This window comes from Hyperolius riggenbachi, chromosome 11 (assembly GCF_040937935.1).
Source record: "Hyperolius riggenbachi isolate aHypRig1 chromosome 11, aHypRig1.pri, whole genome shotgun sequence".
Taxonomy (NCBI): domain Eukaryota; kingdom Metazoa; phylum Chordata; class Amphibia; order Anura; family Hyperoliidae; genus Hyperolius; species Hyperolius riggenbachi.
Window position 1 is genome coordinate 11,324,570 of NC_090656.1, and position 15,449 is coordinate 11,340,018.

Sequence of the window (15,449 nt, forward strand, 5' to 3'; positions counted from 1 at the left end):
CTCCTGGATACAGCAGTGATGTCTCTACCCCCAGAGTCTCTATATCACCATCACACCTCCCCCTGCACGGGACAGATTGCATGCTCTTGGAAACAGCAGTAATGTCTGCACCCCCAGAGTTTCTATATCACTCTCACCCCTCCCCTGCACAGGATAGATTGCAAGCTCCTGGATACAGCAGCAATGTCTGCACCCCCAGAGTCTCTATAATACCCTGACACCTCCCACTGCACAGGATAGATTGCAAGCTCCTGGATACAGCAGTGATGTCTGTACCCCCAGAGTCTCTATATCACCCTCACACCTCCCCCTGCACAGGATAGACTGCAAGCTCCTGGATACAGCAGTAATGTCTCTATCCCCAGAGTCTCTATATCACTCTGACACCTCCCCCTGCACAGAATAGATTGCTAGCTCCTGGACACAGCAGTGATGTCTGTACCCCCAGAATCTCTATATCACTCTCACACCTCCCCCTGCACAGGATAGATTGCAAGCTCCTGGATACAAGAGTGATGTACTCCCATAGTTTCTATATCACCCTCACGCCTTTGCATGCACAGGATAGATTGTAAGCTCTTAGAGCAACCCCAGAGTCTCCATATCACCGGCACGGCTTTCCCTGCAAAGGATAGATTGCAAGCTCCTGGACACAGCAGTGATTGATGTACTCCTAGAGTTTCTATATTACCCTCACACCTCCCCCTTGCACAGCATAGATTGCAACCTCCTGGATACAGGAGTGATACCCCCAGAGTTTCTATTTCACTCTCACGCCTTCGCCTGCACAGGATAGATTGCAAGCTCCTGGATACAGCAGTGATGTCTGCACCCCCAGAATCTCAATATCACTTTGACACCTCCCCCTGCACAGGATAAATTGCAAGCTCCTGGATACAGCAGTAATGTCTCTATCCCCAGAGTCTCTATATCACTCTCACACCTCCCCTGCACAGGATAGATTGCAAGCTCTTAGAGCAACCCCAGACTCTCCATATCACCAACACGCCTTTTCCTGCACAGGATAGATTGCAAGCTCCTAGTACACAGCTCTGGTCACATGCACTCACCCGAGGTGCCCTCCTCCTGCAGCACAGTGACGGTGCCATCCCGGTGGATGATGAGGGAAGCCGGGTCCCGGATCCGGGTGTTGGTGGGGGCAGCTCCCTGGCTCAGCGCCCGGGCACACTGGTAGCACACGGCCCACGCCTGCTCCTCATTGATGGGCTGCTGGTAGGATTTCAGCACCTCGTCCAGGGACAGCTCCCCGCATCCCCCCACTGCAGCACTACTGCTGGCCTGCGCCATCCGGAGGGCTCCATCACCGGCTCCACACCGGACACATCCCCAGCCAGGCGCCTCCTACCGGCGGGGAGGGCCAGAGGGTGGAGGGAGGACAGTCCTGGGGCTGGAATGGATCCTGGAGCAGCAGCGCCGGTGGCTCAGAGGAGGGGACCCTACAGCACCGGGGCTTAGTGTACTGGGCGCTACAGCACCACTAATGGATTCTAGGGGACTGGATCCTACAGCACTGGCACCGGGGCGTAGTGGACTGGGTGCTAGAGCACCGTTAATGGATTCTAGTGGTCTGGGTGCTACCTACAGCACCAGCACCGGGGCTTAGTGGACTGGGTGCTACAGCACCACTACTGAGGATCAAAGGACTGGGTGCTACAGCACCACTACTGGGGCTCACAGGACTGGGTGCTACAGCACCACTACTGTATCCTAGGGGGACTGTATTCTACAGCACTGGCACCGGTGCTCAGTGGACTGGATCCTGCAGCACCAGCACTGGGGCTCAGTGGGCTTAATTCTAAAGCACTGGTGCCAGGGGTCAGGGTACGTGATCCTACAGCACCAATCCAAGGGAAGCCAGTATCTGGTTTGGATTCTACAGCATTAGTGCCAGGGCTCAGAAACACATCCTACAGCAGCAGCACTGGGGTTCAAGAGGGAACGAGGACAGTCCTAAGGTCAGATACAGTCCTAGGGTCAGATACAGTCCTAGGGTCAGGGTCAGACAAGGAGGACAGTCCTAGGGTCAGATGCTTCAGTACTAGTGTCAGGGCTCAGAGTTCAGGACAGGGTGGTGTAAGATCTTCCAGTAGGAGAGCCAGAGCTGTATCCTGTAGTTACAGTTCCAGGGTTGTATGCCAGTGTCTTGGCTGTATTCTTTAGTGACAGCCTATAGGCTGCTGTCTCCTCTTGCTGTCACTATAGTGCCACTGTGCCAGGACTGTATCCTCAAGTGCTAGTTCCAGGGCTGTATCCTGTAGTACCAGTGCCTAGGCTGTATCCTTCAGTGACAATAGCAGAGCAGTATCCTGTAGTACTAGTTCCAGGGCTGTATCCTCTAGTGACAATGGCAGAGCAGTATACTGTAGTGCTAGTTCCAGGGCTGTATTCTCTAGTGACAATGGCAGAGTAGTACCAGGGCTATATCCTCTAGTGACAATGGCAGAGTAGTATCAGGGCTGTATCCTCTAGTGACAATAGCAGAGTAGTATCCTGTAGTACTAGTTCCAGGGCTGTATCCTCTAGTGACAATGGCAGAGTAGTACCAGGGCTATATCCTCTAGTGACAATGGCAGAGTAGTACCAGGGCTATATCCTCTAGTGACAATGGCAGAGTAGTATCCTGTAGTACTAGTTCTAGGGCTGTATCCTCTAGTGACAATGGCAGAGTAGTGCCAGGGCTATATCCTCTAGTGACAATGGCAGAGCAGTATCCTGTAGTACTAGTTCCAGGGCTGTATCCTCTAGTGACAATGGCAGAGTAGTACCAGGGATGTATCCTCTAGTGACAATGGCAGAGTAGTACCAGGGCTATATCCTCTAGTGACAATGGCAGAGTAGTACCAGGGCTGTATCCTCTAGTGACAATGGCAGAGCAGTATCCTGTAGTACTAGTTTCAGGGCTGTATCCTCTAGTGACAATGGCAGAGTAGTACCAGGGCTATATCCTCTAGTGACAATGGCAGAGCAGTATACTGTAGTACTAGTTTCAGGGCTGTATCCTCTAGTGACAATGGCAGAGTAGTACCAGGGCTGTATCCTCTAGTGACAATGGCAGAGTAGTACCAGGGCTATATCCTCTAGTGACAATGGCAGAGTAGTATCCTGTAGTACTAGTTCCAGGGCTGTATCCTCTAGTGACAATGGCAGAGTAGTATCCTGTAGTACTAGTTCCAGGGCTGTATCCTCTAGTGACAATGGCAGAGTAGTACCAGGGATGTATCCTCTAGTGACAATGGCAGAGTAGTACCAGGGATGTATCCTCTAGTGACAATGGCAGAGTAGTACCAGGGCTGTATCCTCTAGTGACAATGGCAGAGTAGTACCAGGGCTGTATCCTCTAGTCACAATGGCAGAGCAGTATCCTGTAGTACTAGTTCTAGGGCTGTATCCCCTAGTGACAATGGCAGAGTAGTAACAAGGCTGTATCCTCTAGTCACAATGGCAGAGCAGTATCCTGTAGTACTAGTTCCAGGGCTGTATCCCCTAGTGACAATGGCAGAGTAGTATCCTGTAGCACCTGTGCTGTGGCTGTACTCTACTAGAGAGTCTCTAGTGACAGCGCTCATCAGAGGAGGAAATAGCTGACAGGTGAGCCTCAGCTGCCCAGCCCAGAGCAAAGATCAGCCCATAGCAGATAGTGCATTGTGCTCTGGCAGGCTGCCTGTGACCTCACCTTATACACACACCATGATATGTAACCAGCATGTGCCAGGCCTACCTGCCTGCCAGACTGATGTCATCTCTGCCAGCCATGTGAGCTCCACTGCCAGCATCTCCAGCAGTACTTAGGCTCCCTGCACACTGCACGCAATTCCCATTTTTAATCGGTTTTTACATCTGATTACGATTTTTAATCTTTACTGCATGCTGCATTTTTTGATCTGTTTTTCTGTTGAATGTATTCAGGGAAAATCGGAATCGCAAAACGGATACGCAGTGTGCAGGGAGCCTTACACAGGATATTCTATATACAGTATAACCCTTTTCAGGATACTCCATATGTCCAGATAGTGATCAGCAGCAAAAAGCATTAGAGGTTGCTGTATAATCAGGAGGCTCTGTATGGCTGATATTGTGGTGAAACCCCTTCCCCAGTGTGATGTCCTGACAGTTTCCTGTCTATGAACATCATTGCATTGTGGGAAATAAGCTGTTTACAGCTGTTTCCAACTGCCCCCCAAAAAAAGCAAGCAGCATCTCCTTCCACTGACATCACCTGCCAGCAGTAAAAATGTCACCATGTGATAAATGTGAGAATGTAAATCAGGAAGAGGAAAGATTTTTCAATGGGCAAACTGACTAAATCATTTATACATAATTGTAAAAATGAAGAACTTTTTTTTATTACATTATTTTCACTGGAGTTCCTCTTTAAGTGACTTTGAACGAGGGCTAATCGCTGGTACAAGAAAAGCTGGTGCCGGCATCTCTGAAACGACTACTCTTTTAGGATTTTCTCACCCAACAGTATCTCGGGTGTTTAGAGAGTGGCAGATGAGGAAAAAAAACTTCAAGCGATAAGGACTGTTCTGGTCAAAAAAGCTTGGTGATCGAGAGAGGTAAAAGGCGAGTAGCACACATAGGGCATGACTCATCAAACTGTGATGCTGAAGCAATGCAGCTTAATGAGAGTAACGCAAGCTCGGTGCACGCTATGCTGTGGTAGCGCAGCGTAGCGTGTGCTGATAACTTACGGTAACTTACAGAGGCATGTTCCCTGCTGCAGGACATGCCTCTGTGTCTCTCCCCCCCCCCCCTTCCTGCGCCCCTCTCTGTGCCCTTCCCCCCAATTGCACTATCACTTCCCCCCTCCCCCCGCAATTTACGACATGCAATTGTCGCCGATTTCAAAGAGGAAGGGAGGAGAGGCATTTCCAGCTTAAATGCCCACTGAAAGCGTTCTTGCAGGCCTTCCCCACCTGCCATTGGGCAGCTCTGCCTCTCCCTGGCCACTCCCCCTGTCACTCCCCCGCCTCCCTGCACGATGCTCTGTGTGTGAGATACACAGAGCAGCTCTTCCAGTACCGTGACCCCAGGGGTCATGAAAATGAAAGTAATGGATGGCAGGCCACTGGAGCGGGATTGCAGTTACCTGATCCGCCCAGCCCCCCAGATCAGGGAGCATTGCTTTTTTTTATTTTAATCCCAACCTCAGGTTCACTTTAAGGAACATCAATTAGACTTAACATGCTTCCATGGCTTCCAGTGCTTTACCGCATGTACAGGATCCCCCCAGCCCCTGGTCTCCCCTGTGATGGAAATTAGCTAAATAGCTAAGGCCAGAACAGCTCCAAACAGCTCTCTGCAAGCTGCATTACCGCTACAGTATTAAAGTCTATAGGTGTGCAATAAACCAGCAGTTCTGGCACAAAGGAATGATTTTCTTGGCTCCACCCCCTGTGATGTATTATGGGGTTTTATGTTTTGCCCACATGGAGTTGATTACCTGCAATTACCTTCTATTTTAGGAAGGCCATAACATATTTCTCTTATGTATTCATACTGTCTTCCCTTAATCTGTATAAAATGCTGTCTTATCACACACAGACTATACCGACACACACACTGCTGTGTCCGTGCAAAAACACATATTATACATACAAACTCCTCCTTTACCACTGCAGACTACTCAGCAGAGTAAAACCAGTAAAAATGGTGTCATTGTGCTCAGAGATATAGTACTCCAAATTTGTGTATAGGTGCCCATTAACGGTACAATTCTTTCATGAGATGCGATCTTTAAATGCAATTGTTATGAACGAAAGTAATCGGAAGGTAATTATTAATTTTTCCATAAACAGGTTGATTATTACATTTCCTCTTTTCCAATTTGACCGTAAAATCCAACATTCAATTACATTTTCTGTTCCAATCGAACATAGAATCTTGTTACATCGATTTTTGCTACACAACTGACAGATTTCTGTACAATTCGATCGTAAAAATTGTTTCACAGATTTGCAGTAACTACTTGGGTTCCTGATAGTAAAAGGCCAAGAAACAGATTGTAATAATTGACAGTGACAATGTAAATGCTTATTTGATATTGTGAGGATTTCCAGGGACAAATCTCTAGCTGAAAGTAACTACCTTTGGAATTCAGAGACAGGTGGCAGCTCCTTGCAGGATGCCCGCTATAGGCCTCTGTTCCAACCCAGCCCGAGGCCTACCTGGCACACAGCAGGGAGTGGCACAGCTGAGATTCAGGGCGTGCAGGTGAGTATAAATAGTCACACACACCCTATATATACACTTTTATTACATAACTCAATTATAACAGGTGCAGATGTTTGATACACGAGACAGCCTTTATGTATTTTAGGACCAGGAAGATTATCCTACCTTCCTCTTCTGTGTAGTCTAGAGGGGGTCACACTGCTGGGGGTAATACATTACTGCGGGAGATATATTGCTAGGAGTGAGAAATTACTGGGCGGTATATATTACTAGGGGAGATAAATTACTGGGCGCGATATATATTACTAGGGGAGATAGGTTACTAGGGAGGATATATTTCTATCAGAGGAGTAGCTATGGGTGGGCAAGGGGGGACATATGTCCCTGGGCGCAGCACTGTGAGGGCGTTCAGCACAGCCACTGCACCCCCATGCATGTGAGAGGCGGCACTCTGGCTGCCTGAAGTGCCCTTGCTTCTCTCCCTCCCTCTGCAGAGGAGTGCAGAAATGTTACAGCAGCAGAAAAAGCGGGCACATCTGTCTATATAAACAGGAGGAAGGGGAGCACATCTGGCTATTTAAAGGGGACACATCTGGCTATCTATGGGGGAAGGGGGCACATGTGGCTATTTAAAGAGCATTTGTCCATCTATCTCCACCCATAACCACTCCCATGTTCTGATATTAAATATTACTGAGGTGATATATTATTGGGAATGATATATTTCTGGCGGCAATAAGGATGGAGACAAATTGTAGTCAGAACAAGCCGGGTCGATAACTGGTAACACTGGACAACTGACAAATGGGTTTGAACAGAAACTAGCACCCACCTGCTCTGCACTGAGTACTGTCTGAGGAATCCTCTAATGATGAAGGACTCATAACTGGTGCTCAAATTGCAGCACGTGTGCACTACTACATTGGCACATGCTCACTAGAGCACATGCACAGGTGTGGGACAGTCACGATGATGATAACAGCGCCCCCTGTGATGACATGCGGTTACGTCATCCACGGGGCGCTGTTACCAATGCAACAAACGCCTGAGAGGAAGGAGATAGAGGTTGTGTGCGTGCAGGGATCGAGGAAGGTGAGTTGTAGCGCCATTCCTGCTCTCCCCCGCTGCTGCTCCCCCCCCCCACCAGAGGGGTTATTAGTTAAGCAAGAAGGGGGGTATTAGTTGAGCAAGAAGGGGGTATTGTTACCTCCCGGGGGGGGGGGGGGGGGGTTATTAGTTGAGCAAGAATCAGAATCAATTTATTTTCGCCAAGTAAGTTTGCACCTTCAAGGAATTTGTCTTGGCAGTTGCTTAACAAACACAAACAAAAACAATACAAGGACAGACAGTGTGAATATTACAAGTTAAGGACATTATAAGTATAGTGGCAGTAAACAATGTGAGAATTGTTCCTGTTTAGTTCTGTGCTGATTACTTTCAGTCCTAGCAGCTCTAACGTGGTTCAGCATTAAGTATGGCTACCGCTTGAGGAAAAAAACTGTTCCTGTGTCTAGAGGTTTTGGTAGCGATTGACCGGAATCTTACTCCTGAAGGCATGCGCTGGAAGATGGAGTGAGCTGGGTGAGAGGGGTCAGAGGCAATTTTGGATGCTCTCTTTCTGCACCTGCTAGTGTAAAGATCCTGCAGGGAAGGTAAGCTACAGCCAATTATCCTTTCCGCTGATCGGATGATGCGCTGCAGCCTCCCCTTTTCTAATGCTGAACAGGAGCTGAACCATACAGTCCAGGATGATGTTATGGTGGATTCGATGATTGCAGCGTAGAACTGCAGGCGCGGAGCTAGGGGGGGTCGGGGTAGGTCAAGTGCCCCCGGGCGCAGGGTCCCTAAGGGCGCCCAGCTGAGCTGATTTTTTTTTTTTTCCTCTGCGGAGGGGAGCAGCGCAGAGAAGAGAAGAGGGAGAGCTATGCGGACGGTGGAGAAGGGGGCCATCTCCCCCCCTTCTCTCACCTTAGGGCTCTCCCTCCCTCCATCGCTGTCCCCTCCGTTATTGTCCGGGTGCTGGCGCAGCGGGCGGGACTCACCTCCGTCTCGCTCCAGCGCCGGCCGGAAGTTCGGATCCCGCAGCCGCTGCTCTGGTCTGGACTAGACCAGAGTAGCGGCAGATCCATCCGCGCTGCGACGAGACGGAGGTAAGTTCCGCCCGCCGCTGCCAGCACCCGGACATTAATGGAGGGGACAGCGAGGGAGAGAGAGCAGCTCTCCCTCTTCTCTGCGCTGCTCCCCTCCTGCTGGGGAGGCAGGGAGGGGGACACCTGGCTACCTACTCTGGGCATATATACCCCTGGCTACATCTACTGGGCATATATACCCCCTGGCTACATCTACTGGGCATATATACCCCTGGCTACATCTACTGGGCATATATACCCCTGGCTACATCTACTGGGCACATATACCCCTGGCTACATCTACTGGGCACATATACCCCTGGCTACATCTACTGGGCACATATACCCCTGGCTACATCTACTGGGCATATATACCCCTGGCTACATCTACTGGGCATATATACCCCCTGGCTACATTTACTGGGCATATATACCCCTGGCTACATCTACTGGGCATATATACCCCTGGCTACATCTACTGGGCATATATACCCCTGGCTACATCTACTGGGCACATATACCCCTGGCTACATCTACTGGGCACATATACCCCTGGCTACATCTACTGGGCACATATACCCCTGGCTACATCTACTGGGCATATATACCCCTGGCTACATCTACTGGGCATATATACCCCTGGCTACATCTACTGGGCATATATACCCCTGGCTACATATACTGGGCATATATACCCCTGGCTACATATACTGGGCATATATACCCCCTGGCTACATCTACTGGGCATATATACCCCTGGCTACATCTACTGGGCATATATACCCCTGGCTACATCTACTGGGCATATATACCCCTGGCTACATCTACTGGGCATATATACCCCTGGCTACATCTACTGGGCATATATACCCCTGGCTACATCTACTGGGCATATATACCCCTGGCTACATCTACTGGGCATATATACCCCTGGCTACATCTACTGGGCATATATACCCCTGGCTACATATACTGGGCATATATACCCCCTGGCTACATCTACTGGGCATATATACCCCTGGCTACATCTACTGGGCATATATACCCCTGGCTACATCTACTGGGCATATATACCCCTGGCTACATCTACTGGGCATATATACCCCCTGGCTACATATACTGGGCATATATACCCCCTGGCTACATATACTGGGCATATATACCCCCTGGCTACATATACTGGGCATATATACCCCCTGGCTACATGGACTGGGCATATATACCCCCTGGCTACATATACTGGGCATATATACCCCTGGCTACATATACTGGGCATATATATACCCCCTGGCTACATGGACTGGGCATATATACCCCTGGCTACATCTACTGGGCATATATACCCCTGGCTACATCTACTGGGCATATATACCCCTGGCTACATCTACTGGGCATATATACCCCCTGGCTACATATACTGGGCATATATACCCCCTGGCTACATATACTGGGCATATATACCCCCTGGCTACATATACTGGGCATATATACCCCCTTGCTACATGGACTGGGCATATATACCCCCTGGCTACATATACTGGGCATATATACCCCTGGCTACATATACTGGGCATATATATACCCCCTGGCTACATGGACTGGGCATATATACCCCCTGGCTACATGGACTGGGCATATATACCCCCTGGCTACATATACTGGGCATATATACCCCTGGCTACCTACTCTGGGCATATATACCCCTGGCTACATATACTGGGCATATATACCCCTGGCTACATATACTGGGCATATATACCCCCTGGCTACATGGACTGGGCATATATACCCCCTGGCTACATATACTGGGCATATATACTCCTGGCTACATATACTGGGCATATATACCCCCTGGCTACATATACTGGGCACATATACGCCTGACTATATATACTGGGCACATATTATTCTCCTGGCTACATATACTGGGCATATATACCCCTGGCTACATATACTGGGCACATATACCTCTGGCTACATATACTGGGCACACATATCCCTGCCTACATATACTGGGCACATATACCCCTGGCTACCTGTTCTGTGGACATCTCTACCCCTGGCTACCTGTTCTGGGGACATCTATATCGCTGGCCACCTATTCTGGGGACATCTATACCGCTGGCCACCTATTCTGGGGACATCTATACTGCTGGCCACCTATTCTGGGGACAACTATAGACCTGGGGCTACCTATTTTTGGGGAACCACGTCAGATTGAGTGTATTTTGGAGAACTGCTGCCAGGTGAGAGGTGTCTACCATATTAAGGGGGCATTCTACCTATTTATGTGAAATGCTGTCTATTTATGTGATTCATGACTGCTGAATTTGTCTTGTTGGGGGCCTCATGGTTACTGAATTTGTCTTGTTGGGGGCCTCATGATTTGTTGGGGGCCTCAAGATCGCTGAATTTGTCTTGTTGGGGGCCTCATGATTGCTGAATTTGTCTTGTTGGGGGCCTCATGATTGCTAAATTTGTCTTGTTGGGGGCCTCATGATTGCTGAGTTGGTTATGTTGGGGGTCTCATGATTGCTGAATTTGTCTTGATGGGGGGGGGGCTCATGATTGCTGAATTTGTCTTGGAACATGCTGGAAGGTACATACTGAGGGAGGGTGGGTGAGCGTGAGCCTGCTAACCTCCATATACATTTGGCTCCACCCATAACCACGCCCACATTTATTATGTGACCACGCCTCTTTTTGGCGCGGCGCGCAACCTTGACTTTGGGGGGCGCATTAATAGTCTTTGTCCCCGGGCGCTGAAAACCCTAGCTACGCCTCTGTAGAACTGCACCATTAGATTTTGAAGTAGGCCAAACTTTTTCAGCTCCCGCAGATGGTACATTTTCTGTTGTGCTTTCTTGACAATAGTGGCGGTGTTGTTGTCCCATTTTAAGTCGTTTGAGATCGTACACCCAAGAAACTTGAATGACTCTACTTGGGTTATTGTGGATTCTTTTATGGTTAAGGGGAGGTGCTGGGGGGGAGATCTCCTAAAGTCTATTATCATCTCCATGGTTTTGAGAGCATTTAGTTCCAAGTTGTTGCTGCTGCACCAGGAGGAAAGCTGTCCCACCACATGCCTGTATGCAGACTCATCCCCGTTTTGAATGAGACCAACAACTGTTGTGTCGTCTCCAAACTTCAGAACCTTAACAGATGGATCTGTGGAGATGCAGTCATTGGTGTAAAGTGAGTACAGCAGTGGGAAAAGCACACAGCCCTGGGGTGCACCAGTACTGACTGTCAGAGAGCTTGATGTGAGTTTACCAAGTCTAACACGCTGTCTTCTGTCGGTTAAGAAATCGGTTATCCTTTTGCAGAGGGATTCAGGTATGTGTAGCTGGGAGAGCTTGCTGTGCAGCAGTGATGGAATTATGGTATTAAATGCAGAGCTGAAATCTATAAATAAAATCCTGGTGTAGGTTCCTGGGATATCTAAATGCTGTAGTACATAATGCATACACATGTTCAGGGCATCGTCTGCGGATCTGTTAGGCCTGTAGGCAAATTGCAAAGAGTCCAGCAGGGGATCTGTGATGGATTTCAGATAAGTCATTATCAGTTTTTCAAATGCTTTCATGACCAGTGATGTCAGGGCAACAGGCCTGTAATCATTTAAACATGTAGGTTTTTTGTTTTTTTTAATTGGTACAATAGTTGCGCTTTTAAAACAGGCAGGAACAATTGAGAGTTCTAGAGATGGTTTGAATATGTCTGTAAATACAGGCGCTAATTGGTCGGCACAGAGATTCAAGCATTTCGCAGACACAGCGTCTGGTCCCATTGCTTTCCTGGTGTTTTGTTTTTTAAAGAGTCCATTTACATCTGATTGGCATATTGTTAGAGCATGCACATCTGGGGACAGGTCAATAGATTGTGTCTGGCCTCCTGTGTTGTGTAGTTGCTGAGGCACCGCAGGGGGTGGAGACGTTGGCTGGCAGGAAGAGTGTTCAGTTTGCCTGTGGCAGAGATGCAAATTGACTTGTTGTGTTTGGCTTTTGTTGGTAGTGTCAAACCTGCAATAAAATGTATTCAGTTCATCTGCAAGCTGCAGGTTATGTAGTGAGGGGGGAGGAGATTTCTTCCTGTAGCTGGTAATTTCATGTAGAGATTTCCATATTGTGGATGAGTCGGCGTTAGAAAAATTTTCCTCAAGTTTTTGAGAATAATCTTTTTTTGCGGCGGTAATGGCTCTCTGCAGTTTGTATTTCGCAGCTTTGTAGAGGACTTTATCGCCTGTACGATATGCCCTTTCTTTATCGAGGCGCAGCTTCCTAAGATGTGATGTGTACCAGGGTTTATCGTTATTGTACCTGGTGCACTTTTTTGTGGGGATGCAGGACTCTTCACAAAAGGTAATATATGATGTCACATCATCAGTGTATTCATTTAGGTCAGTGGAGGATTCTTTAAGTAAATTCCAGTCAGTTAAATCAAAGCAGCTCTGCAGTTTTTCTACAGCTTCACTAGTCCATTTCTTAACTGTGGTCACTACAGGTTTGGCAGTTTTTAGTCTTTGGATGTATGTTGGGATAAGCTGTATAACAGCATGATCAGAGTTCCCCAAAGCTGCCCTGCTGACAGAGTGATACGAGTCCCTAGTCATAGTGTAACAGTCGTAGTGTAACAGTGTCTTACCTTCTCTAGTTGCGCTTGTGACGTGTTGCCTGTATTTGGGGAGTTCTTTGGAAAGATTAGCACTGTTGAAATCCCCTAGTATGATAAAAAAAGAAGGGGGAATTGTTCCCTCTAGGGGGGGTTATTAGTTGAGCAAGAGGGGGGTATTGTTACCTCCCGGGGGGGTTATTAGTTGAGCAAGAAGGGGGAATTGTTCCCTCCAGGGGGGGTTATTAGTTGAGCAGGGGAGGGGGATTGTTCCCTCCAGGGGGGGGGGGGGGTTATTAGTTGAGCAAGAGGGGGGATTGTTCCCTCCAGGGGGGGTTATTAGTTGAGTTAGAGGGGAGGGTTCTGTGTGAGAATAGGGTTTGGTTGGGTTGCATTTTCTGATACAGATAGGTTGAAGTCAATGGTTAGGTTGCACTTTCTGATAGCTATACCTATAAATAAGTGCAACCGGTTGCAAAATCTGAAAAAGTTGCAAAAAAATTCACTACACCGGCTCTCAGGGCAGTCACACTGTCCGCACAGGCTTGGAAATGGGCCTGCTTTCATTAGATGCAAATGGAATATACAGTATCAGGCCATGGAAATAAATATAACTTTAACAGGCCTTTTCCCTGTGTCTGCCTATCACGCTGCAGCCAAGGTGAAAAGCTGCTTTCTCTGACGTAGTGGGGTTCTGGAATCAGGAAGCCAGTCAATAGCATCAAGCTATTACTGTATACATTGTCCACAAACTGTAACCAAGCATTAAGCCAACACAAAGCGTTACCTCTATCCTCCCTCCTGCACAGGCCCATGGCTCAGAGTGCCTCAAGTATTAATGATTAGCTGTCAGCATTTATATCATGTCTGGGTCCAGCATAAACAAAGACCCAGCCTGGGACAGCCAGGAGGCAGGAGCCAAGTATAAGGCACTCCAGAGACCCAGCCTAGGACATAGACCCAGCATAAGACCCTCCAGAGACCCAGCTTAGAACATGGACCCAGCATAAGACACTCCAGAGACCTAGCCCGGGACATGGACCCAGCATAAGACACTCCAGAGAGCCAGCCTAGGACATAGACCCAGCATAAGACACTCCAGAGACCCAGCCTAGGACATAGACCCAGCATAAGACACTCCAGAGACACAGCCTAGGACATGGACCCAGCATAAGACCCTCCAGAGACCCAGCCTAGGACATGGACCCAGCATAAGACACTCCAGAGACCCAGCCTAAGATATAGACTCAGCATAAGACACTCCAGAGACCCAGCCTAAGATATAGACTCAGCATAAGACACTCCAGAGACCCAGCCTAGGACATAGACCCAGCATAAGACCCTCCAGAGACCCAGCTTAGGACATAGACCCAGCATAAGACACTCCAGAGACACAGCCTAGGACATGGACCCAGCATAAGACACTCCAGAGAGCCAGCCTAGGACATAGACCCAGCATAAGACACTCCAGAGACCCAGCCTAGGACATAGACCCAGCATAAGACACTCCAGAGACACAGCCTAGGACATGGACCCAGCATAAGACACTCCAGAGACCCAGCCTAGAACATGGATCCAGCATAAGACACTCCAGAGACACAGCCTAGGACATGGACCCAGCATAAGACACTCCAGAGAGCCAGCCTAGGACATAGACCCAGCATAATACACTCCAGAGACCCAGCCTAGAACATGGACCCAGCATAATACACAGCCTAAGATATAGACTCAGCATAAGACACTTCAGAGACCTAGCCTGGGACATGGACCCAGCATAATACACAGCCTAAGATATAGACTCAGCATAAGACACTCCAGAGACCTAGCCTAGGACATGAACCCAGCATAATACACAGCCTAAGATATAGACTCAGCATAAGACACTCCAGAGACCTAGCCTGGGACCAGGGCCGGCGCTACCATAGAGGCAAAGGAGGCAGCTGCCCCAGGGCCCCAGAGCTTGTAGGGGCCCCCAGTGGCTACAAGAGGAAAAAAAACAATTTTCAAATTGACCTTATAGTTCCTGAGAAAATCGATTTTAAAGTTTCAAAGGAAAAAAATACACATTTAAAAACCAGCCGACTTTAATGGTTAATAGCAAATCCACCTTGAATTCTAGAAACCCTAAATTTGCAGGATATGTTAAGGAGATCATTGGGAATAAGAAAATTTTTTTTTTTCAAAAAGACCTTATAGTTTTTGAGAAAATCGACTTTAAAGTTTCGAAGGAAAAAAATATACTTTTAAATGCGGTAAATGTCACTTTTAGTACCTAACGATAGTGTAATTTTACATGTATCAAAAGAAAGAGCAATACATTTCCTGACGGGGTTTCCAGGGGGCCCATACGCAGCCACAGCGCTTTGGCCAGGGATCGCTATACAGCCGCAATATGGCTGTATGAAGATCCCTGGCATTTTTTACCTATTTTCCCAATTTATTTTTTTTTATGTTTAGAGTGTGGGAATTTTTTTTTTAATTATGTGGGGTCCCCCCTCCTGAAACTTTTTA

At 48.2% G+C, this 15,449-nt stretch overlaps 1 protein-coding gene across 1 annotated transcript in view; it reads right to left on the reverse strand.

The window, feature by feature from the left end:
• SPIRE2 (spire type actin nucleation factor 2) overlaps positions 1-3,553 on the reverse strand; it is a 90,394-nt gene extending 86,841 nt beyond the window's left edge. The window contains exon 1 of the mRNA XM_068261503.1: positions 1,071-3,553. Within this exon, the coding sequence (XP_068117604.1) occupies positions 1,071-1,308 (238 nt within the window). The 5' untranslated portion in view covers positions 1,309-3,553. The remainder of the gene's footprint in view (positions 1-1,070) is intronic.
• Positions 3,554-15,449: the final 11,896 nt, after the last annotated feature.